Source organism: Uloborus diversus, chromosome 2 (assembly GCF_026930045.1).
Source record: "Uloborus diversus isolate 005 chromosome 2, Udiv.v.3.1, whole genome shotgun sequence".
Classification (NCBI taxonomy): Eukaryota; Metazoa; Arthropoda; class Arachnida; order Araneae; family Uloboridae; genus Uloborus; species Uloborus diversus.
In genome coordinates this window covers 96,792,739-96,819,442 of record NC_072732.1, presented here as the reverse complement: position 1 = coordinate 96,819,442, position 26,704 = coordinate 96,792,739, and the positions used below count along the sequence as shown (strand labels likewise).

The following is a 26,704-nucleotide window of genomic DNA, read 5'->3' as shown; positions in this document are numbered from 1 at the left end:
TTGGGTTTCATGCACGAAAATTAGCTTTAATTTTAATGTTTTAGGCGATTTTTATGATAAAATAAGATTTTTTCTGTATATAGAAATTTCTAAATATCTAATTTTTCAGCAATTTGCTACTTCGATATATGGATGTCCGACTGTATATAGTTTATGCGACACCACGCACCAGTTACGCAAGCAATTTGTGTGCGAGTTTATGTCAAAGGACAGTACATTTAGATTTTGAATAAATAGCTATAACGCTTCACAGAAATTGGTGTCACTTTTTTGCCAGAGTGAGATATCTGCTTAATGTAGTTCAGGGTAACTTTGAAAAGTGCTATTAACTCGGTTCACCACGTATTTCTTAAGAATACGAGCATTTGATTTCGACAGAAACTGAAATTTCCAGTGCTCCACTTCGACTGGATTATAGAATCGTTATACTTTTAACTTTAATTTGACACTATGCGCAGTTAATTGTAATTCAAAGTTTCTAAAGTCACTGCTTGGAAACCACTCTTTAATATAGATTTGAAGTTACTGAAACCTCTTGTCAGAGAGAGATGGTCCTCTTACATTCAGTAAAATGTGCTGTGTATTGTGTTTGTAATGTTTTGTGGTGCTATGAAATAGTGTTTTAAAGTATTCAAAATTCTCATTTTTTGGCTTAAATTTAATCTAATTTCAGACAATGTTGCTTCTGGTATGGGTCAAAGCTGTCCCAAATCAGTGCCGGATTAAGATGAGAGCCGGGGCTTTTGCCCCGGGCTGCAACTACTGAAGGGCCCCAAATTTACCTAACTTCTGTTTTTTCGTTTAAACTCTGTAAAACTAAACACTGCCACCCTTATTCATCTTCCTTTATGGTTTTGCCCCGGCTTCGAGAAATAGAACCGGCGCTGCTTCGGGAGGAAAATTTTAAATCATGTTGAGTTTTCTAGTTTTATGCAACTAGATGCAAAAACACTAAATGAGGCAGTTTAATGCAGAAAAGTTGTGGATGAATTACCCTTAATGACTAATTGAATTCTCGTACTGGAGCATGAACATAAAAGTGACTGCGATTGAAGGAGAATTTGCTTTTTAAAGATTTACACCTTCATATAAATGATTCGGAGGCCCCTTTTCAGAATTTTTTAACTATCCTCATTCCAATAACATAGCGAGAGATTTTATTTTGGCAAATTGCTACAAACAACCACTTTTTATTAAAATTTGAGAAAAGTGCAACTAGCTGGACTCTTGTGCTTAACACGGCAGTATAGTATTGAGGACCAGTCCTAGTTTAACTGTCTGACAGTGAATTTATTAAAGTTTCCGCGGAACACTAAATAGAGATTGCCATTAATGCTAAATCTAAATAGTCCTCTATGAATTTGGATATGAATGCAGAAACCTTAATTTTAGAAGATTAAAGGGTCAGCTTATTAAAACTTTCCATTCATTGAAGTTTCTATTTTTAGGTGAACGCCCTTGCGATGCAAACACCGAATTCCCTTGTGACAGCAATGGATGCATTGATCGTTTGAGATGGTGCGATTCTGTAAAAGACTGCGATGACGGTTCAGATGAAGCATACTGCCATGGCCGTGAGTTTCATCTTTTTTTAATAGTTTTCCCAAGAAACGTCCGATTCACTGCTGGAATGTGAATATATCAGTAGGGCAAGCTTTCTTTTCTATAGAAACAGTGCTGCAAGAATATTCCCCACAGAATAATATTAACTGACATAATTAATGGGAGTGAATATTCTCTTGAATGAGACTAATCTTGACAGACTAAACACTACATCTAATCTCTTAATACTTCTAACCAAAGCTGCCAGCTCTCCGGATTCGTTCAGAGGACTCCAATTTCAATACTCTTTCCCGAACTTTCTACTGAACTAAATATACCCACGAATTTTTCTCGAAACAATGGAATTCCCTAGAGAAATTTGTAAATGATTTAAGAAAACCCCTACAGTAAAACGCTCTCGATCTCAATCGAAACCTTTTCATTCACGAGTATGATGAGATCTTGGTAAGTGTTTATTGCATTTTTCTTAGTTTTAACCCTAGAACTAACTGTGGTAGTTATCTACCCTATACTTAAACCGGGTTTTCACCTTTTTTGAGCTATTCAAATCGTATTTTTACCAACTAAACCTTGATAAAATTGAACTTGCTCTTCACTTCTCTTCCGCATGATAACACAAACAAAATAAAAATATACTAATGAGTCGGATTACAGTTTTCAGAGCTATTTTAGGATTGAAAAACCCCATAGGGGTAAATATTTATCCCGGCTTGTAGTTAATGGGTCAAAAAGGGGGTTCTAGGGTTAAATGTGTAATTCTCAAACCGGGGTAAAGAGTTCTAGATTATTCTAAATTTCTAAAATCTTGTCTGTTGCAAGGAGTGTTTATCACTAAGAAATACTAGATAATGCCTCTTAAAATATATTTAAAATCTAAAAGTTGCAGTTTTTAACATCTAAAGGAGCAATGAATTCTCAATTTTCGGATCCTGCCGCTGTTTTCCAAACGCAGTTTCGGTTCATAGACGGGTCTAAAATCTCAAATATTTTCAAGCCCTTTTAACACTCCATTTTTCTTTTAATCAAACTTATTCATTCTAATTTATCTTCCAAATTTTACGATGGTCTTCCTAATTATCAGCTATTAATGTGTCGCCTAGTCAGTCCGTCATAGATAATTTTAAGTTAAACGGTAGTTCTAATTTTTAACAACTTAAAATAAGTTGTTCAGAACTGAGTTTTTGACTTCAATAAAGTCGTTTTTTTATGGGACGAGGGTAAAGTATAACGGTTTAGATTATAGAGAACCTCAGCGTCAAAATCTGCTCGTGAACAAAAGTTTGCTGAGTAAACAAACTACAAACCCGGAATAACCGTCATTTATTATGCTGAAATTTCAAAGTTCAATATGGTTCAATTAACCAGTCTTACTTTTTATCAATAGAAGTAACTGTAAAATGTAAAGAATTTTTTAAATGCTAACTTGAGAAGAGCATGATATTTTTAATGTTATATTTTCCATTTACCGTACATTTAAAATTAATAGTACTTAAAATTAATAGTACTTAAAATTAATGCACCTTGTAAAATAAACTACTTTTTCATCTATTTTTTTTTTCGCTTATTAACTAAATAAGTAATATCTATTTGAATCCTAACAGTAAATTAAAAGTAAAAATTGTCATATAAAACTTAGTTATTCAGACACAGTACGAGTACATATAGAGTAAGATAAAAATTCTAAGTATCAGAGTACACAATTAAACTATCTGCAAATATGGAAAAACTCTAATGGGTAGATAAATTTTTAGAAGATGCAGTCTGCTTTCAATCATGCATCAGCATTGAAAGAAAGAGGAACTTCTATTTATCTATTAGAATAATCAGATTACTAACGATTATAGAGTGATGCACTTATGCACAACAGATGTATTTGCACGGCGGCGTGTAAGTTAATTTTGCTTTGCTGACATTCTGTATCTCCAAAGCCTAAAGGAAAATCTGCTTTTAAGTCTCCAACTTTAAATGGATCATAAGGGGAATATGTCATCCCCTAATTCTCATTTCTTTCTCCACTTATGTAGTTTCTTCTGTCGTGTGCAGGTAAAGTGCAGTAACTGAAATTTTTTGAATTTTTGTCGGCTATTGTACGTTAGCTTTGTTGTACAAGCTTGCTTATTTGATTTCCTCTTTAAAAAAAAAGTAATTCCAATGTGTCCCAATGGTTAGTATTGAATCAGACACGCTTCTTCAAATATCTCGAACTCATTTCTGCACAAGGCAGTATTGTTCTAAATTTTAGTTTTTAAAATTATGTTAGGTAAAATTATTTCTTTTTAGCTACATCTTGCTCTTTGTCAATACCATCATGGTGATATGCGACTCGGTATATTTTAATTTTAAGTTTAAATTTACTTAACAGATCATATTTGCTTTTCAGCACATACTCAAATGCAATCCTTTATGATTGCTAATTAAATTTTACTCAGTAAACTTATCTTACAAATACTTTTTGACAAGATTTTTTGGCATGAGTTTGAAGTAAGGTTTAAACGGTTGCTGTCAAGCTTCCTTTTATTAAACTTTCCAACCCTGTTAATGCAGTGTTATCCAGTCGTGTTCTAAACCTTGTGAGCGATGAACTTTCCGGTTCCCTCCGAAACGTTCGAAGTTTTCGTGAGTTTCGGTTTTAATAATGTTTAATAGGGTGGGCCTGAAAGAGTTTTGATAAGAAATATGTAATAGCAAAGAAAAGTTGCGTATTGCCATCGTAAACATGGGGAAAAAATTAATATTTATGTCTTCAGGTCGCGCATTGGCAACAAAGTTTTAAAAAGGTAAATTTTTAGATTTTTATAAAAATCTAAATGTTCAAAATTTTTGTTAGTTATTAAATGCTTTCTTTTTAGTCTTATATCCTTGAAAATATTTGCATTACTTTAGTTTAGTTAGCGCATAAGCCGCAAAGTAACGTGAAATAAGCTAAAAACTTCGATTTTTGTTTGATTTTGTGTATGGCAGTATTTCTTCTAGATTCCAGTTATGTTTTACAATAAGTGTGCCCTATACAGCTCTTTGATGGAACTGTAATTATATTATGTTGAACCCAGAACCAACCCCAAGGTGGTTTCACTTTGTGTTCCACCCTGCAATTTCCACGAAGAATGGTTATTGATAGGACTCGCACATTTGTAAAGTAACTAAAAATAACTATTCGGCTTTAAACAAGTTTCTACACTTTGATCAAGGTTTGAAGTTGGACTTGTGACTAAGGTTTTGCATTGAGGATCACGAGCATAACGGTTTTCACGTTAATCCATATCTAGTTGTATGCTGTTCAGTTTTGGTCTCCTAATCTTAAGAAAGCCATTAATGTATTGGAAAGGTTTCAAAGGCGGGCTACAAGGCTAAGTGGACTTTCTCACTTAGACTACGATTCCAGGCTTAGAAGGCTAAAAATGTACAGTCTTGAGAAAAGAGACCGAGGGGACATGATTCAGTTGTTTAAGTTTATTAAAATGAAAGATGTTACGGGGCTGAAGTTTAGCACTGAAAACAGGACAAGGGCTCATTGTTTTAAGCTATTTAAATCTCAGGCTAACATGGATGTTAGGAAAATTATTATTTTAGCAGGATAGTGGAACCTTGGAACAGTTTACCGGAAGAGGTGGTAATGAGCAAGGGAGTGGATAGTTTTAAGAGAACCATTGATCTTCACTGGGGATTGTAAATTAACTAGGACCAGTCTAGCTGGGCCTAGAGCCTGTTGCTGGTCGTCACTTTTGTATTTGTATATATTTGTATTTAGTCTCATCCCAAAAGAACCTGCTCACTAACCAGTTTAATAACCCATTCCACAGCCGGAGTGTATACGAGCAACATTTGCTGCTTTAAAGGTAAAGTCAGAGCTGCCAACTGCTACGAAAAATAGTAGTTTCTGCAAACTACACCCTCGAACTACGACGCTACGAAAACACTTCCAAAATTTACGATTTTTTCTTTTTTATAACCCTAGAAATTTTTCAATTCAGAAACTGTCCACATTTAGTCAATGCTTTTGTGCCAATTAATCCAAATTCTTGCTTAAAAATAAACAAGAAATTTATCATACTAAATGATAAAATAATTAAATGTTTTTCCAAGTTAACTGGAACTTGTCCTAATGTAAATCCCAGTACATCCTCGCAATTTTTACTGATCTTAATTTGCTTCTTCAAAGAAAAAACATACACACCATTTTCAGCTCTGCTTGCCAGAACGTTTTTAGAATTTTAATCCCCCCCTCCATGTGCAGGTTTACTTTTCTAAAACAAAAGTAAAGCAAACAATTTCGCACATAAAAGAATTTAAAATATCATGCAAAAGAACAAATTGCCAGTTCCAGAGATTCAGTCTTAGCCCATTTTGATGCTAGGGCGCCTTTCTTTTCTTTTTGTTCACATGTTACAAAAGGAACTTGCTTGGAACGAACAAATTCGGAACGTAAACTAAAAGTGAACAAACTCCAAATTGACGCCATGTGCAAAACGCGTTGTCTCAAATGTCGCAAAACTTAGAAAAAACCTAATACTAAAAACAGCTTTCAAAACATCTTTATAATTAACCCCCCCCCTTAAATTTACGAGTTTGGCTTTCAAAATAGTGGGGGGGGGAGGTTATTTCTAGATTTTACTAATGTAACTAATTTGTCTATAACAATTGTTATAAAACGCGTAGTTTTAACCCTTCCCTACCCCCTCGCGAAACTCTGCTACGAATTTAGATTTTCAAAAGTTGGCAGCTCTGGATAAAGCAAACTGTTCGTAAAATTAAACATGAGCTTATAAAGAAATTTAAGTTTTGGGGCAATCCATGTGAAATCATACAGGCCATGTTGCTTAATATTTTTGATTTAAAAAATTTCTTGCTCGTTCATAAACTATTATAGAGTCTGTAACGGTAGTTTAAAAATTTTTAAACCTTCGGAATATTTTTGGCAACCACTTTTCAGTCACTGCGGAGTCTACTTTTCATGAAAATAGTACTTTACAAAAACTCTTAGAACTTTTTTATTTGTGAATGTGTTAAAATATTTCAAACTAGATTGAGAAGAAAGTTACCTATATTTCTGTAATAGTTTTTTTCTGTAGTTTTAACGAATTTGTGTAACATGGACTCAAATTAAATTTTCTGTGTGAAATTTAATATTTTTAGCATAAAACTATTAGTAGAAGGAAGTAAGACTCGCTCTTGCTTTTCCCCTTTGAATAGATTTTTTATAGAACTATTCTCAGAATCAATATCCGAAAAGGGACTGAACGTAATTCTATGAATTTAACTGTACAACATTCATAGTAGTAAATACATGGTAAAAAATTTATATTTGATCCTTTAATAGTTTTAGAAGTATGGAGCTTTAAAGTTGTCTGAAATCACATTTTCACGCCAAGAAATAATCATAATGCAAAATTTTTTCTACCCATTATATCAGATACTGTTTTGTGGTATAAACTATCTTTTTACACTAAACGTATATTTAAATTCACTTACTTGCAAATTTTACTCTGCGTTAATATCAGTACTGAAAAGTGGTTGCCAAAAAAAATTCTGAGGGTTTAAAAATTTTGAAACCTTCGTTTCAGACTTCTACTTGACCCTTTTGGAAACTGATTTAAACTAACAAAAGTAATTGGATATTGTTAATGTAGGGTAGACCATGGCAATGCCGCCACCTTAAGGAACTTCAATTTTTATCGACATCGATAATCGTATTTATGAGCTAGATCAATAATTGTGTGCCACCTTAATGTATACAAAATTTGTTAATGAATCTACAAAATAAATAGTCATAAAACATCAATTTGTTAACCTGCACTACGGCGGTATTTCCCAGGGAGCTGGGGTAATCCCGTCACTAGCCAATGTAACTAAAAGACTAAGAAGGAAAATTTATTGACAATTATATATGCAATAAGGTTTGCAATATAGGAATTGAAAAGCAGAAGAAATATACTTTTAGTTTATAAGAGTGAAAAAACAGTACTTTGAATTCATCTGCTTTTCTTAAAATTCACAAATAACAAATGTAGTTTACAGCTGTTTCAGCATCGCTAGGCTCTGATTTTTCACCCACTTGCCACAGCAAGTGCATCTGTATCACAGGTCATTCGTTTCATATTTATGGCGTCTAGCACAGTCATCGCTCAGATCGAAAAGGTCATTTTCGTCGTAGTCACGAATTCTTGACGTCGATGTCCTCATTTGACGAGTTTTCCCCCAAACTAAAGTCGCTTGCACTTGTTCTTAACAGATTTATTACTTTTCTTTTGCCGTGTTGTCACTGCTTTCTCTTTCTTTGCATTTGGATTCAGTATTGATATGCATTCCCAAAAGCTTGCTGCAGATTTTCTTTTGGTTTGTTTCTTTTTCAATATATTTTCCTTTTAGCTACTGTTTCTTCCAAACTGCCTTTATTTGGGTTCCCGTTACATTTGGCGAGTGGCCTTTACTTTTAGAACTTTCCTCTACCCTTTCTGCTGCCAATTTTTTAATTGGTGAAAACTTTTCAGCAATTGAAGAAATATTTTGAGGTATTTCATGAACGGGCTTTGATCGGCAAGGTACTACATCCAGTAACTCGCCTTCAGACGTATTGCTCGCATTTACAATATTTTCTTCACCAGTTTCTGTTCAGTAACCCTTTTTACTAAGCACAGTTTAGGTCAAAAGCAATTTTTTAAACTTGCGTAAATGCGCTCTTGTATGCAGTGAAAATAGGCTTCCGGGGGTAATGCCGCCACCATGGCGGTATCAGCCCCGTAGAGGTGGCGTCATAACCCAGATCAAACAAGATGGAAGAAATGTAGATTAAAAGCATCAAAACAAACGGAGTTGATCAATAGTGTTGATTAAAATAGATGCTAAAGTATCTAGTTAAAGATTATTCACAGCAAAGGCTGCCGTTGTAGCAGCTAAAGGTACATACTTCCACTTATTTAAAGTGGAAAAATAAGATCAAACTTCTTCAAAACAACGTTCGACATTATAAGAAACAACGCGCAATGCCTGCCACCTACTTGGGGCATTGGTTGCAGCATCGTTTGCTAAAAGTCAGGAGCTGTGAAGCCGACTATCCGGTTTTCTCGACTCTAATATCAGGGGTGGCGGCAATCCCCCGGTCTACCCTAATACAGAAAGGAAAATGACTTTGATCTCGCTCCCACAAAACTAAGGAGTTTCAGTCAGCTTTAGTTTACATGTACTAAGAGTGCAACATCGTGGATCCGCTTACTTTGACATGCTTACTTTGTTATTCTGGAGAAATTGTTATTGGCCATTGCAATGCACTAAAGGCGAAATATAAGAGTTGGATTACAGTAGGGTATCTATACAGCACAAGACTACCAATGCACATAAGACTACCAATCAAGAATCACTTCTGTAGTCTGTAGCTACAGGGCCGGATTTAGCTTTTGAACCACTCCGTGCAAAAGGGAAAAATTGCGCCCCTTTTGAACTGCATGTATAAAGAGCCCCCCTCCCCCCCAATAAATGAAAAAAACACATGATCTTTTTTACATTTTTTGGCAAACACATAAAATGTGTCAAAGTAACTTGGCAATTAATGTAAATTGTAAATAACAATTTTCAAATCGGTCGACAGATTTGATTCTGGTGATTTCAAATTCTCCATTCATAAGACAGCGATCTGAGAGAGAGAGTAGATCTAACGTCTGTGGCTTAAGTGGGAGTAAAAAAGCCAAACCCTGCGGCACGACAGTCCATGAGGGCCGAGGCCTACTGTGCCCAACTCAGTTTTCCTGACCAGGGGTTCTGGGTTGCAAGGCATACGACCCGGTTAGGTGGTCAGCCTAACGCGGAACCCCCAGTGTTTGGTTCCCAAGTGCACTTGGTACTCATTTTATCGACCCACTGAAGGGATGAACGGCTGAGTTCAACCATCATGCTCCACCCGGGAATAGAAATCCGGGCCTGTGGCGTGGGGGCGCGAAGCGCTAAGAGCTCACAAATCAGGGGACTTGTGTTATCTATGTGGAATCTAGAATTAGTAGAATTATGCTTGTGTGTTACATGCATATTACTAATCCTTTTTCTATGTGCAAATAAATAAATAAAACAGTTTGAATTTTGAGATTTTGAAATCAGATTATGTTTTTCTGCAATCACGAATTGCGATAGGACTCTACTCCTTGGGTTCTACTAATGGCTCTCATCGCAACAAAAATTAGAATTTAAGACTTTAAAATTCAAATGAATGCCAGGGGCTGGTTGTTATGTGCTGAATGTTGTGTGCTGAATACTTTTTTCGCGAAAAAAAGATTGTGTACAATCGACGGTCGTTTCTAAATAATTCGATTCTGAGGCACGTGGACGCCTGCATTATAATAGAAAAATAAAATCAAGGGACGGGACGTCGTTCAACGGTCAAGTGAAAACAATAAGCAATTCGTGATTGCTCAAAAAAAAAGCAATGTGAACATTGCGTAATGGGTAAATTTTGCGCCTAAATAGGGGGTCTAGGGGTTACACCCTGGAAAGTTTTCTGAATAGTAGCTCTGAAAACGCTATTTTAGACAATCTTTGATGATTTGATGATGGAAGAGAAGGAATATTAAGGGGACCTTAGTTTGGAATTTTTCGAACTTGAGGCTCAAAACAAAATTTTAAACGATTCAAAATTTTAATTCTGTACACAAAATTTGAAAAAGGGAAGAAGAGGTTGTCAAAGCGTCTAGAGAGGAAAATTTTCCAAAAGAAAAATGCAGTTGTTAGCAATCTTTGTCTTTTATTTATTTCTAATGAGACTGTTAGATGCTTTGACTTTTGTAGACCTAGTGCGATCTCCCGATGTAGCATCCGTATCAGATGGAGGTACCTGGGCTCTTACAATGCGAAACTGAGCTGGGAATTTAATTTTCCCGAGAGTACTTCAAGCCAAACGAATAATCGAAGGATCTTTCACATGCCGCAAAATCATACGACCCGGGAGCTGTCTATTTTATTCATCTTGAAAATCCATCGATTAAAGCCAGGTTTGAACCTTTGTCTTCAGGCGTAAGATGCCAACGCCTAACCATTACACCACTCGGTCGGCAGTCAACACTTGTTAAAGTAAGGGAACGGAATGGGATCTGGGATCATCCCCCATACATTTTTCGTCCAAAATACGTAATTGTAAGAGAAGGAATGGGATTGGAGAAATCTTCATTAGTAAATTGTCAGAAGTTTTAATTTCCAAAATCGCAGTTTTAGACGATCTTCGGGATGTTAGGATGAGGAGAATTTAGTGCCTCTCCCCTCGGAATTTTTCGAAATTGAAATCGTTTAAACAAAAGTCGACCTTTAAAGGTGGAAAGGGAAGGTTGTAAAAACTTCCGCGAAAACTTTTCAATTTAAATTATAATTACGCAAATTGTAAGCAATCTTTGACGTTAGGGTAAGGGGTAAGATTTGCGGAGACTTCCTCGGAAATTTTTCAAAATTAAAGTTTCGAAAACAAATTTAGACAATCTTTGATGTTATAGGGATCAGGTTTTAGGGTTCTAGGGTTTCACCTAACCCTGGGAACTATTTCAGAATACAGTCCTAAAACCGGAAATATTAAAACTTTTAATTTTCACCCTTACCTTACATTTTAACATGTTTGAATTCAAACGCTTACATCCCCAGAAGTATATTTTATTGATTTGGACGGAGGTGTTTTTATTTATTTATTATTTTATTTTATTTTTGACTTTTGTGTGATAACTATGGTCATTTTTCTACTATGTTTCATTTTAAATATCGTGTCTCATTAATCTCCTGCAGAGTTCTTGTTTTAACCTTCGTTTTTTCCCTTCAACCATTTAACAACTTCTAGTGCGACTTTTCATATCAATCGTTTAAATCTCACTTCTCTCTATCTCTCTCTACTTTGATTTATCTGTTTGAACCATATTTTAACGGCATATACATTTTTCAGCATTCAGCTTTGAGATTTTCATGGTAAGAAAAAAATGAAAGTATGAAAAACAGAAACAGAAAAACATCAGCACCCCAGACGCTATCTTGTTTATTTATAAATTTATACATTTTTTAGTCTAAAGCGTATCATGAGTTTCCAAATTGCACTGAATACTGTAAGAGCATTTTTTTCGCGAGGCTTTAATTTTCGCAACCCCGTCATAATAAAATTTTTTAAACCTTGTAAAAAATCTTTTTACGTCGGATTTTTCAATTTTCGCTTCTGTTTGCAAAAAAAAAACCGCGAAATTTTGTTTTCCGATGGGAAGTCACTGTAATCTTCCAAAAATTTCACAATTCGCGACATTTTGCCTGATGATTCTGAAAATTTGGAGACAATCTTTACTAATAATAAAGCTGAAAGTCTCTCTGTCTGGATATCCGGAGGATGTCTGGATCTCTGTGACGCGCAAAGCGTCTAGACCATTCGGCCGATTTTCATGAAATTTGGCACAAAGTTAGTTTGTAGCATGGAGGTGTGCACCTCAAAGCGATTTTTCGAAAATTCGATGTGGTCTTTTTCTATTCCAATTTTAAGAACAAAAATATCATAAGATAGACGAGTAAATTTCGAAATTATCATAGCGTGGAACCGTAACATGGACACAAGCCAATTGGCGAGATACTAAATTATAACGTGGAACCGTAACATGGGTGCAAGCCAAGTGGCGAGAAAATTCACCATACATTATTTGTAAATATACAGGCGAACCAAAAGACCTTTTAATTTTTCTATTACAGGCAAAGCCGTGCGGGTACCACTAGTTGAAATAATAAAATGCCTAAATGTAATTATTTACTAAAGATGTAAGCACATGTATGAATATCCATAATTTATCATTCTGCAAAGTTTAGAGCTCCGTTCGGCAGAAAAGTTCTCTCTTAAAAATTTAAGTTCGAGGCGCCCCTGCTAGTGTTGATCCTACTTATGACAAAATGATTTTAAAATCTCTGTAATTAGTATAAAAGAACTAACACTTTTTACTTCAAACTTGTGCAGACTACGGTTATAGAATAGATAAAGGGATATCGCGATGCGCCCTCTTCATTTGTAGATGGTGCCAGTATTTTTTCCAGAGAAAGTTTTTTTTTTTTTTTTCAGCAGCTCAGTTGCAAATATTTTTCATATTTTGATTTGGCAATTTTGCGCCCCTCAAAAATCTTTACTCCGTGCCGGGGCACGGACTGACGGAGTATTAGTCCGGCCCTGGTAGCTACATAAGAGAATTTCTTCAATGAATATTAAGATTTGAAGCTTCGAACTACAGCAGTTGACAGGTCAACGTGCTTACTTCCTCCGCTTCAGTGATGATGTAAAAACAAGGATATTATCCTTTCTAGAAACTATGAATTTGCTTAAGTATGTATTCTCAAAATTCCCATATCACACATGGGCAGTGGAATGCATTGTGGAACTGTTAAATGAATCTGCAGAAATTCATTTGAGGGATTAAACGGAAGAGATGGATTTATATGAAAACCTTTATATTTTTATTTAAACATCAGTGCCAAAACTGAGTAAGTTCAACTTCACACCTTGATCGAAACGTAGAAACTTGTTTAAAACTATAGTTATTATGAAAGTTACTTTACAAATGTAAGTCTTGTCAATACGTCCAGTGTTCTCGGGAATTGCAGGATGAAACACAAAGTGCATAGACCTAACTGGGGTGGGTTCTGGGTTGTTAATGAGCCACTACAATTGCAGTTCCAGCAAAGAGCCCTATAGTGTACATTTGCTGTAAAAAATGCACAGCCGAGATCTGAAGGAATAAATACTGCAATATACAAAATAAGCTAAAACGTTGATTTCACGCAACTTTGCGGCTTATGAAAGAACTAAAATGTACAGGAATGTAAATATTTTCATAGATGTATTTAAAGACTTGAAAGGAAGCATTTAAGCGAGATTAGAACAAATTTTGAACATTTGGATTTTTATAGAAATTAGACCGATTTTTACCTTTTTTTCCAAACTTTCCTGCCAGTGCGCGATTTAAGGCCGTAAATACTACTTTTTAATTTTTTTCCTATGTTTAGGATAGCAATGAGCAACTTTTTTTGCTATTAGAAATTGCTTCTCGTAAGTATCCTTTTTTCGGCTCGCCTTATTTAATCTTCAGTTGGAAATGTTTCAAGCCTGCACTACTCTAATATAAAAATAAACTTTAAAAATACATTAATTTCAAGTGCAGAAGTGGAATCTATCATAGAATGTCCTCTCTGCAACGAAAAAGTAGTGGTTTGGCTTTGTACCTACTTGAGGGACAAACATTTATTTCACTCAAAAGGAGCACAAGAATGAATGCAATGCTAATTATGCACAAATTTGAAAGTCATTTACGTATCTTCAAAGTTCAAGTTATAGTTCAGTTCAATGGATTGAACCATGCACTGCACATAGATTGGTTTGGACGCAAAAGTTCCTCAAGCAGGCAACTTCATTTTCTTCCACTGAAGAGTTTCTGAAAACTCGGTTTTCATGTTGGACTTCTGTTTTTTGAGTTGCTTACTTTAACGATTGTTTTTAAATCTCGTGACCATAATCAAAATATAGAAATTTATTTGTATGTTTGTTATACAAATCCATTTAATACCGGATTTTTGCAACCTTTAGCGCATAGGTTCTTTGCACAGAAGTTGTCATGGAGTTTTCAATATTATCCCCCTTCCTCCATAGGTTTTCCTTACCAGAATCCAGTTTACGGATCTTTGCCGAATTTGGTACTGAAGTCCTTTAATGCTCAGATATTCTCGTACGGTTTCCCCTCCAATGAGCCTCCTTAAAGGTTCTTTGTCGGGAAATCCGTGAAACAATGTTTACACCTATTAATAGCGAAGATTGAATTTCTGGAATTTAAAAGTAGACCAGACCTTTTTTTTTGAGTTATGAATTTGCTCTTGTGTACACGTTGAAGCGGAATTTTTACTTTTTAAAAATCTGTTTGTCGAACATGCGTCACTTGACGTCTTTCCGAGGTAGACTGTGCAACGCCGGGCAATGCAGCTAGTCTGTTATAATTGAAATAAACTACATTTTAAGTTCTGAAACTAGTTGCTTTTGATTTGGAATACTTGGAATTGCTCACAAGAATTTTTATTGTGAAGATAAACACTTAAAACTTTAAATATCATCTGCATTCTTTAAAATGAAATTTAAATTTCAAATGCTTAAAACATGCTATTTTGACAGGTAATGCTTGTTTAGAGCATCACTTCAAATGCAACGATGGCACGTGCATTCCTCTTTCTGCACGATGCGATAACCATATAGACTGCAACGATTCTTCAGACGAAAACTGTGGTTGGTATCCATCGATCTGAAATTTTAATACAAGATTTTTAACTTCTACCTAAAGTTAAACTGAAAAATTCCACTTTTTAAATTTCAGAACCTGGCCCTTTAACGCATCTTAGCGATTCTCCGTCATACACCTATCACACCCAAGTGCCATCGGCAGTAAGCAGTGCTGTAATACTTGCATCAGATTGGATCTTGAATAAACGCGGGAAAGACTTCAGCTGGGATGACGAAACCTCGCGAGCAATCGTGGCATTGTCTTTTGCCGATGACGTAAGAAAGATGTCGGAAGACGACAAAAAGTTGTTAAGGAAGCAACTGAACATCAATCTTGCTCTTGACCTAATGAGGCAAGTGCTTTCGTATAATTTCTTTACAAACTTCTTAGTAACTGCATCAAATGTTTACAGATCTCTAATAGATGTATATGAAATGTAATAAAGGGCACTCTGTAAAATATCTAGTTTGAGACCTTTACCTTCAAGAAGTCCGAATATCTATCGCAAAATTGCTCAGTGTAAGGTAAAGTATGAACGTTTCGTTAATATATTAAATTCAAACATTACAAGATAAATTTAGTTTCTAAAAATTTCTGAAGCGTTAAATAGCCTAAATTTTAGATAATTGAGCAAGATTGAGCAATTTTGCAGCGATTCTAAGTTTTAAACACCATTTAGAGTTTTACTACTTCAGGGTAAAACAAGAAATATTAGAGCAGTTCCAATTCAATTGCATGGAGAACTTCTAACATTATTTAACTTCGAGATACAGCGTTTGTCGTTTACAGATTGACGAGTTGTTGAGATTTAAAGGGCGTCTTTGTGTTAAACTTTTAACGCTCTACTCTTCGAAAGACATTGGCAAATATTCAAAATCGGATTAGGCATATCTTTCAAAATAGTTTGCTTCGCATATTGTTGGAAAAGCCCTTTATCTCCTTTGACAGATTAGTTCCCGAGGAACTCGGGAGTAATGAAAGTTGGCAGATTGTTACTGCCCTTGAAATAAGCTTCTCTATGAAGCAATCTTCAGTTATTGAATCTAAATTATCCTATCTTAATGTTTCTATGAGCGGAATTTCATTTTTTGAGCATTTGATATACATGTCTCCTTCCTAATAAGGCTATAAAATTATCCGAAATCGTTTCTACTTTTTCTGTAGAAACCGAACTACGAGAACGTTGCCGTCAAGCAAGCTGTCCCTTTATATAAATGCTTTGTATGCCACTTGTCAAGATCCATCCAACTTTCAAGGAATTGATTTGATCTCAGTGCTGAGGCACGAAACAGACTTGGCAATAAAGGAAGGAAACTTCAGTTTGCCGATCAATATGCTCACCCTCTGTTTAGCCCGCCGATACAGACCTGGTTTGGACCAACTATCCATTCATAACGACTGGCATGTGCTACACAATTTATACTGGCGCTTGCGAAATGACAAAATAGGTAAGCGATTTCTTATTTGTTCTAATTAACTAAATCATTACGGTCAAATTTTAAATTTAAGCACGTAATTGCACGGCATTTTAAAAACCCGAAAATTTAAAAGTACAGTGTGAAACAATGTGCAGCTTGAATTGTATTGCCCATAAGAAGCATTCTTTTTGACCTTGTCCTGTAGACTACTTACTTATAAATTCTTGACGGTGAACTATTGTAATAGTCCAATGTTATGATTCTCATTCTCTCTAATTTAAAGTTATTTTTCAATTTATACATTTTCTACAAATGTATATAAGATTACATTTGTAGAAGATAAAAGATTACATAGAGAAGACTAAAGATTTTCTTCAGTCTCCCTTCGTGATGAAAATATAGATATAAGTTTTTACCATAATCTGAGAATAAATACTTACATTCTGTTGTCAATCGGAAGTCTTCTGCTGGTCTTAAATCTTGATAATAGGATTTAGATTAAATCTTGCAACATTTTAGTTTCTGGGGAAATTTTTGGCGTCCTTTTTATGCCACTCTTTGTGCAAACCTACATTCGAAGTTCTGTAAGCTTTAAATCTATTTTCAATTTAAACTGACAAATCAAGCATAGTATGTTTCACTCTGTTAGTACTGTAGAGTTACAGCATTAAAAGCCACGAGTATAAATAATTTGGGGGAGGGGGCAGTTCGATTTGCCGCTCATGTTTTTTCATAAGGGAACCTCTCAATCTGTCTCTTTTCCTCTTCATCTGAATTTTCAAAATTAGACTTGAAATATTTAAATATTTTCTTTCAGGTTCCAAAGCTATAGCGGTTATGGCCATATCTTGTCTGTTCAAACTACCTAATTTAAGAGCTCTAGAAAATGAGAAAAGGCGGGTCTTCGGAGATTTTCAATCTTTGTTCGAAACGGCCGTCAAGAACAACGATGTTGATATTTACACAAAGGCGCTTTTCCTGCAAGTAAGTAGGTGATACTATTGCAGATTTCAGTACAAATAAGAAATCTTAAATTTGGCAGTTATTTCCCGAAATGTAGAAGGTTTCTCTTGGTTATACGGCAGAAGTTAATTTATTAAAGAACTTGGTTGAAACTTAGTTCAAGTTGGTTCAAGGTTTTTTTAAGTTAAACTGAGCTGGACAAAGACATCGGAACTTTTAATGAATTTTAAGTTTTTCACATCTTAAATTAATGTATAATAAGCTAATTATTTTCTGAAATTGTCTTTACGGAAAGTTATAACTGCTGCAGTAATACTTAATATCTGTATGTAGCACATTGTGGGGAAAACTCTAGTCCGGGAAAAGTAAACTGAATTGAAATTTTTCCATGAATAACTGATTTTCTCGACTGAATACTCCCAACGAGATGTTTTCAAATTACTCTCGAATGTTTCAATGTTTTGGTTTTCTGAAACCAGGCCCGTACTTTGGGGTGGAGCTCCCCCTCCCATTTAAAAACTTAAATGCTTTTTATGAAAAGTGATCTTAGTTTGTTTTCAGATAAAATTTGCATGGAGTGCTGTAAATGATCCCGCAAGAACTGGCAGAGTTGCGGACTTAGAGGGAAAATGACTCCCTTGAAATTTTATACCTTCAACTTAAACTCCTTTACATCATAATTAGTGGGACTACAGCTCCACGACTCTGAATTCGCAGCCCGGCTTTTAATCAAACGTTAAAATGACGTAATGACTTAAATTGAAGTAGTTTACGCAAGATGCTTGAGTGGAAACCTGCATTTCATAATTTTTCTTTCTCATCACAAATGGAGATGAGGAAGGTAGGTTAATCCCCCTTCCCTCCAACCAGTAGATTGAAGTTTCCCTCTAAAGGAAATTGAATCGAATTTTGTGCTACTTTTGTTAATCTAAACGTAAAATTTTAAAACTTATAGCAATATATTGTGTCAAATCGAATTGGGGAAAAGTAATGAATCCTAAAAGCTATTTAGCAATTATGATTGCTTATTGGCTTCGCTTCGCAGAAACGCGACTTTCCTCAGTCTGGTGATGCATGTAGCAAATCACGTGATCTATCGCGTTGTGACCAATGACCGCAAAATTTGCTTTCGCCTTTAAATTGTATTTTCGCATCTTATTCTTCCGTGCATTTACTGGTGTTTTGTCAACATTCACTTGAGAAAATATAAACGAAATTAGTTTATTTGAAAATATCGGCTGTTTTTTTTTTTGGAATTGGTAAAATCCGGCTTGCAGTTTACATAAGAATCTACTTCAAAACAAATTGGAAATAAAAGTAAATTTCTAAAAACAACCATTTAAAAAACGAAGTTTCCTTTGTGAAGTTTCCTTGTTTACAATTTCGTAAATAATCATGCTTTTAATATTTTCGTTTTTTTTTTTTTTCAAAGCTCGAACAATGGTGAACTGGACCATAAACTCTATTTTCTAATGACATGTTTTGAAGATTCTTTATTCCAGTGTCTGTATTTTAGGACAGTTATTTACGCCCTCCTACATTTCTTCCAGTTCTCTGCATTCGTATAACAGGAAAATTTGCACATCTTTCTCGGGAAAGTTCCATCTGCTCAGTAGTTAGTACAGCCAGAAAAATTTTCTAGTTTTTTCAAAATCGGAAAGTGTTGCTCTCTTGTGCTTTTATAAGTAACGTTTGTTCTAAGTTTAGATTCCACAAAGCGGCCGATTCAAAAAAGCTAGACTCTGTTCTGTTTTTAAATCATTAAAGCGGATGATTAACCACTGGTTCAATTAACCGGCGTCCACTGTCATGCGAAATTTATAAATTTAACCAGTTTCGATTGATTTTAGTCCAGTCATATTAGACATTAAAATCAAAGTTCGATGTAGTTCTGATTTTTAATGTTAGGGTAGTGTAAATCTAAGTTAGCAGTTTTAAAAACCTGTGCTCACTGCGCAATTCGCGAAAAACTGCGAAATTTTCGAACTTTTAGTTTTTTTTATAACTACTAAACTATCCAGCTTATGATGCTAAATGTAGATACCCATTTTAAAGCAAATTAAACTTTGAACAATTTAAGCTCAAGTGGTGATTTGTACGACCAGTAGTTTAGGAGATATCGTGCTTCAAAAATTGGCCATTTTTGGCGGAAAATAAAAAATGCTTCGATCAAATTCCACGCCAAATATGGACATAAATTCCGACTCTAATTTAAACTGGGCATACTGATACAGTAAACTTAATTGGCTTTCATTTAAGTCAAAAACAGTCTGTAGATTCAATAGTTCTTTCAAAATTGCAAAACAAATAATCAAAAAATTCGATATTTTATAAAATGAGACAACACTCCTCAAGAATATATGGAAGATCCTATTCTAAAAAGGGCATAGAATGATAAGACTCCAATGTGTGTTTATGTATGCTGACAAAACGCGTCGGTTGTAGAAATCTTAAATATAGGTCAATGATTAACAGCTCTATGCAAGTAACGCAAACATTCCTTCCGCTACGCATCTATGCCTTTAACAGTGATGAATTTTCGGCCGTATTTCATTTTTCGATTGGAAAGTTATCTACAGAGTTTTGAATAGATAACATTTTCGAACAAAAGACTTTCAGTGCAAAACACTTCGCATTAGAGTAAGATATGGACAAAAGAAAAGGATTTCAAGAGGTTGAAACTGTATTTACATGTTTTATCTTACAAATTAACTACACTTATATCCTGGTTTTTATGGTGTATTTGAATATGATCAGACTCCCGAACTGAAAAAAAGAATGTAGTGATAGGTCGATTTTTTACCATGTTATTTCTTTTACTTTTGCCCATTAGAATGGCATTTGTTGACGTCAGTCTTTACAAATGGCTGTTCACCTTTGTGTAATCTGCCAAGATCAGATCTGCAACAACAGCGTACTCCCATGTAACTCGTCTTGCACTAAAATGAGAGAAATCTCAAAAGGACGCGAGGTTGGATCGTTTAATGTAGTAATTGGTTACGAACCAGTCACAAAATATGTCGGTCTTCGATCAACTCCGCTCTGAGGCATCCTTCTGTCAACCATTTGTTTACTTGTCGATACTTGCGATACGAATGGAATGAAGCTACTCTTTTGGTTGAAGACTAACAAAGAGGGCTCACAGTTGCATTACATGCTGCTTTGAGGAATAGATGGATCGGAGTACTGTCGCAGGCTACCGGGGGTTGCTCATTTCCATACATAGCAACTAGCTCCATCTCTACAGCTTTAACTTAAGCTTCAGGAAGGAAAGCTATGATGGTCTGGTCAACCTTAAACCAGTTCGTTTGAAAAACACCGCCAGTTCTGTTTTTCTTAGCCAGACATGAGAAGATGTGATATCACATCCAGTAACTGCGTGAAGAAAAATTAAGTCTGAGGTGTTCCATTTCTCCTGTTGAAAAAAATATAAAGCATACAAATTAACTGGACTTGGCACTTTTCTGGATGGAAATATTTTCAATGATTGACGCAAAAAATGATCTTCATAGGTCACGATCTGTTAATGTACTCTTTTCGATGGCTTATCGGATAGTGTTTCAGTTTCTCTAGTTTTTTTCTTCAATGCCCTAAAGTTCCAACCTAGGGAGCAACTCGCCATTGAGGTGTTGTTTATTACGCGATTTGGAAACAGTTTCTTAAGGAGCAGTCTGATGTTAAGAAGTCTAATACTAAATCATATTGCGCTAGCGCGCAATCGTCCTGGTGTATCCGAAGACAGTTAAAACGTCCCAGTCATTCCAGTTCTCCAATAAAGTTAAATATGAACATAACTAAGGTAAGAAATAACGTCAAAACACACAAATTGCAGATTACTGCTGACACGTGTTTAGGAGTTATAAGGAACGCCTTTTTTCAATGCAAAAAATGAGCTTATGGATGAAAAGACATTCGACGAAAGAATGAACATAATTCATTTAACTCGTCGAAAAAGCACACGGATTAGTTCTTTCAGGCTCTCCTTTAGTTTCATTAGAAACTGTTTATCACACAAGTATGCTTACAAACGAGGCAAAAATTTATAGATTCGTAAAACCGTTGAAGTTCCTTTTAGTGTACGTCCTTTTAATTCATTCCGTTTTTCACATCTTTTGTACATGAAGTCGAGCATTTTTTGCTTAGACACCTGCTACGTGAAAAAATGGAAGGATTTTGGTTAATCTTTCTAGGTGTATCCCTATTTTCCATACTTTCTTTTTGAATGATTTTTCAACAAGTGTAAACATTCGATAATATTGCGCTTAAAGTGTACAGGGGGTACATTTTGCATTCTAGGTTTCCAGCTGAAGCCTTCATTTGATATGATGAACCTGGTCGGTTTCATTTGTTTTTGCAAAAAGAATGAGTGAACTTTCATTTGTTCTTTGTTTCTCTGCTCGTCTGTCTTCGAACAATTAAATCTCACTACAAATTCGTCTGAAACCAAAATTATTCTCTATTCAAAGTAAAACTCGGTAGGTAACTTTCCAGTCGAAAACTGAAATACGACCGAAAATGCATCAATGTTAAAGGCCTAGACGCGTAGGGGAAGGAATTTTTGCGTTATCTGCATAGGGCTGTCAACTATTGGCCTATTTGATTTTTTTATAACGGCTGTTTTTCCAGTACACATAAATTATATAGACACACATTAGTCTGATTATATCATTCTTTGCCTCCTTTTTTTGAATAGGATCGTCCATATTGTCTTAAATTGTTTAGTCTCGTTTCATAAAATTCAATTTTTAGATTATGATAGTTTTGCAATTGTTAAAGAACTACTCAATGTACAGACTTAGTGTTTGGGTTAAATGAGAACCAATTAAATGTACTGTAACAGTATGCCCAGTTTTTTCAATTAGAGAGAATTCATGTCCATATTTGGCGTAGAGTGATCGAAACAATTTTTTTCGCCAAAAATGGCCCATTTTTGAAGTACGATATCTCCTAAACTATTTGTCGCACAGAACGCCACTTGAGCTTATTGTTCAAAATTAAATGTGCTTCAAAACGGTTATTAACATTTAGTGTTAACAGTTCGATAGTTTAAGAGTTATAAAGGACAAACTGCAAGTCCGAAAATTTTGCAGGTTTTCGCGAATTACGCAGAGAGCACAAGTTTTTAAAAACTGCAAACTTGGATTTACACTACCCTAACTGACCCAAGCAACATATTACAGAATCAAAACTACATCGTGTTTTTCGATTTTAGCCCCTTTTTGTGTATGACTGGATTACTTGTAATTTACGACATTAAAAAATCAATCTTTTTATTGATGTAGCAACGACTTCAAAGCGTGGAAAGTGGGAAAAGCATAGTATATTCATCATTAATTTTTTTGCTGCTTTGCTTTTGAGTTTAAAAAGCAGAAATATTTCATTGAAAAACATCTTGTTTAGGGAAGTTTAAATACTGTTTTCTGTTCTTACTTTGCACTTGGAAATGAATGTGTTTGAGTTCTGGGAGGGCTGTTAACCCTAAACCCCCTCCCGAGGCTGCGCTACTCTGTCGGATTGCGGAAGCGATTTTAATTTGCCAAACGAATTCACTTTTTCCTTCTGGTTTTAGACTAGCTTTCTCAATAGAATTCTTCAGTAAAACCAGTCTTCAGATTTAACAGTAATTGTATTTTTTTCCTTCCAGTGGTTATATTTTCAACTCTCATTTCAGGCAACTGTTTCCATGGACCGCCCTATTGATGGGAATTTCTTACTAAAGCACCAACAAAGTGATGGCTCTTTTGGCGACTTGCTATCTACATATTACGTTATCCCTGCTTTAGTGAACTCCAGCTTGGTAAACTTGCTGGAAAGATGTCAAAACAAAACTTTCCAAAGTAAGTTTTGTCTTAGATACCTTTAAGATTTCAGATTAGTAAATTTGATTGTAACTGGGTAATTTAGCTTCATTAAGCCTGTTTACATAGACCGGAAAGCCAGCTCATTGTGTAGATTTTTCAAACAGTGGTAACAATTCTCCGTGTTAGGGAAAATAAGCTGTTCAATGCAGGTAACATTGTCAACCTGCTCCTTTACATCTGCCAAGAGTTAATTCAGAAGTGATACTGGTCAACTTTATGGTAACTTAAGCTGGGGATATTAGAGAAATCCCTATCGCCGACTTCCAGCCCGGTTATTTTGTACATACGCTAATAGTTTCCTGAAATAAGCTTGCGAATCTTAAGGAAGTTTTTATCAAACCACTGAAAGGTGATTCTCGAAAAAATGTCCCGTGCGTAACGTTAAGTTTATTTTTTCCAGCTAACCAGTTTCCAAAAAATGCTGTTGGGGAATAATACATGCTTTAATATACTATCAAAGCATCGCAGTTAATCTCCTTATTTAAGTTATTTGAACAAAATAAAAGGCTTAGCGTTACGCATGGGACATTTTTTCCAGAATCGCCCTGAAACTTTTAGTGTTACTAAACCTATTTTGTTGCATTGTATTATAGTAATACCTGCAAATGTTCACTTTCGGAAATATTTAACTGCCGTTAGCATTAAGCAGTTCTTTGGGAAATGGTCAGTCTTCAATAATTAAAGTTTTTCAAATGTTGCTCATTATTCGGATGATTATTTTGAGATTCTACAGCTACTTTCGCAAATGTTTATTTTTAGCTTCAATGGTACATATTGCTCAAATGTTGACTCGCGAGGGTTCGTAAACTATATATTGCCTCTAATTTGTCTTGGCACAAACACAATGCCCGAGTACTAGGACGTTAGCTACCATATGCCCTGAACCCCGCCTGTTGGTCAATCTCAAAGATCTTAATTTACTTGGATGACTGAAACTATTTTGGGGAAGAAATCGCTCTTCGCGAAATAACAGCTGTTTAAAATGCCAATAAAAAATTAACTAGCCTTAAGTCTTTAGTAATATTAAATACTTTGCTATAAAAACTAGATTTTCACTTCATTTGGACACATGTTCAATATGACTTTTCATTTCAGAGCTCAATGTTCCATACTTGGAAGACTCGAGAGATGCATCGAAGATTTACTACTCAGTCTGGATAGATAGCAGCACAGGCAAAAACATTCACTCCATAGAAGTTACTTTCACAGGAAATAAAACTTTGTTCGATATTATGAAAAATGCGGAGCCCAGAGAAGAAACGTTCAAGTAAGTTTAAAAATTTGTCACTTTAGCTTTCACAATAATTAAGCTTTCATACTTACGCTAATTCAAACATTCATAGGTGCAATTTCTTTAAAATTGAAAAAACTTATTTTTAATGCAATTCCAGCTGTTCAATGTTCTCTGGAGTGCTTTTCTAAAGCACTTCAATTCGGCTTATGTTAGACTACTCATACTGAGGTTAATTAGTTTGAAGAAGGAAGATAGTCATTTTCTGTTTAACTTAATTCTTAAAGGTAAATAAATTATCACTCAAACCATTTTGAAGTTTCGGAAAAATTCTCATCTAAACTGGAAAGTTCATCGCTATTCAATGTTTGTGCTCCTAACTCAGTTTGACTTTCCTGAAAGATACTTTAAAGCAACTCTTTACAATATTTGAAGCACTGTATTAAACTTTCATGATTTTTGTCTTTGCCGTCTTTATTTTGTTTACCCGGATGAGTTTCCATTTTACGCGGATGTGGCGTTGCAAACAGAAGTTTTCCTTTTTTAAAATCACAACTCCTAAGCTTATGTACAATGAATTTATTTTTCACGTGCTGATAAGCAAGCTTGGGTCATTGGAGGTTTTTCCTGTCTATTTTTGGAGCTCTTTCCAAGGAGTGAAGTCATTTAACTTGAGCAATTTCAAACTCAAAGAAGTTTTTAAAGTGACAGAGGACGGAACCAATGAGGATAGACATGGAGGACGCAACCGAAATCTTTCGCATTGAAAATTTTGAGCCATTGACAAAAGCAAACGATATTTCTCAGTTGTTGAAGGAAGTTCCCGTGACGCGAGTGATCGTGGATGCTTTAATGCTCTGCAAAGCAGTGCAAAGAACAATTCTCGACTGCCAAGACTATTTGTTAACACGAGTTAATTCTTGTTTTCTTTATTCACGATGTGCATATGTAATAAGTGCAATATTTTAACACTGCTAAGTCTTAATTTATACGGTTGTGATCTTTTCTGCATTTTTGTGGAACGTGATGCACGCGAAAAATGAGTCTACTGTGTTGATCTTTGATAATTTTCAGATTATGGTATTATCGCTCAACAATCTTAAACAGCAGAGCTTGAAGCCTTGGTTTATTCAGCACAAAATACCTGCAAGACAGATTAGAGCTAAAATTACATTAGGAAAATCACTTTTGAATTTGTTACTGCCTATTTCAAAACCTTAAATTATTTCGAAGTTTTGTCGCTCTTGCTCAATTACTTAGTTATGAATAGTTTTACATCACGCATTACGCGGGTTTCTCGGTTCCTGGTCTGGATCAAAAAAGCTCAGAGCTCCATCCAGCCCGTTAGATTGTGGTAGGTACGAGGATCTATGAAGTAGAAAGTTAAATGATACGCAAGAAAGTAGGCTCGTTTATTCTGGGATAACTTGTTTACATAATTAAATGAACTTCCTTGCAGTGACTTTACATCGTAGCTTTCACTATTTAAACACAGGCCATTAAAAATTTTGCAAATTGTTAGCGTGTAACAACTCTTCCAGCTAAGATTTTAATTTAGGAAAGGGTTTATTTCAAAGCTCTCAAGGTTGCGAACTAAATCGTAAAAATTCAAATTCCGAACATGGAAAATTCATCAATATTCATCTTTATTAGGTTTCAATATGATGAGGCAAATGATGGCACAAAGAGGTTGTACAGCATTGCTAACATACCTGATGATGCGGAAAGGGGCAAATTCTGGAGGCTTTATGTTGGGTATGATGCTCGATTTTATTCTTTAGAAAACTTCCGGGAGGAGACAAAGGGTATGTGTTTTTAAATTCTTACATTTCAAGTGTAGATGAAGTATTAAATTGAAAAATAGTCTGCAGCAGAGTTTTTTCGAATGTTCGAATGAAGTTTTTCTTCCGATATTTATCCCCTTTAGGTCTGAATCGTATCTTTCCAAGAAACAATGAGCACTTCGTCTTCAAGTTAAAGGCCCAGTAACTATTGTGTACTCCAATCCATGAACATTTCTTTGATTTAGTTGTTAAGTGTTACAAATACTTCAACTGTTAAATTTTCAAATGTTATTTGTTGTATATCTATTTAATAAACTTATGAAGTTTGTCATTTTAGTCGAGTTCCTCAATCCACAAATCGCGTAACTCAACTTTCTTCCTGACAAGAACGAGGTTATCTCAAGGAGGATCCTATTCTCCTTGGATTTCTCCTAAAAAAGAGTCGGTCCTTGCTAGTGTTGCATAGAAAGTTAACGGCCATGTTAATACCCGTTGATAAACTAGAGTTTTAAAAACGAATTTTTAAATTCCCAGGAATTTAAGTAATTTAAAGAAAGGAAAACTTTGATTGTATTTCAACACCCCCCCCCCCCCCACACACACAAGATTTAGAAATGCTAATGGGTCATACACAAAACGTAGG

General features: G+C 35.1%; 1 protein-coding gene and 1 long non-coding RNA gene across 2 annotated transcripts; both read left to right on the top strand.

The window, feature by feature from the left end:
• Positions 1-1,454: 1,454 nt before the first annotated feature.
• On the top strand, positions 1,455-15,032 carry LOC129217640 (uncharacterized). Its single transcript, XR_008580238.1, has 3 exons — positions 1,455-1,574; positions 14,699-14,809; positions 14,898-15,032. It is a non-coding gene; the product is annotated as an uncharacterized LOC129217640 (long non-coding RNA).
• Positions 15,033-15,983: 951 nt separating this feature from the next.
• Positions 15,984-26,288, top strand: LOC129217639 (uncharacterized). The gene is made up of 6 exons (XM_054851970.1): positions 15,984-16,252; positions 17,040-17,206; positions 22,857-23,022; positions 24,142-24,313; positions 25,931-26,082; positions 26,205-26,288. The coding sequence occupies exons 1-6, from the start codon at positions 16,138-16,140 to the stop codon at positions 26,264-26,266; spliced, it is 834 nt and encodes a 277-aa protein (XP_054707945.1). The 5' UTR covers positions 15,984-16,137; the 3' UTR covers positions 26,267-26,288.
• The last annotated feature ends 416 nt before the right edge of the window (positions 26,289-26,704 follow it).

Coding starts and splice junctions, on each gene's coding strand:
- LOC129217639 (XM_054851970.1), top strand. CDS start 16,138: ATGCTCACCCTCTGTTTAGCCCGCCGATACAGACCTGGTTTGGACCAA. Junction 17,207..22,856: donor CAAAGGCGCTTTTCCTGCAA/GTAAGTAGGTGA, acceptor CTCTCATTTCAG/GCAACTGTTTCCATGGACCG. Junction 24,314..25,930: donor CCCAGAGAAGAAACGTTCAA/GTAAGTTTAAAA, acceptor CATCTTTATTAG/GTTTCAATATGATGAGGCAA.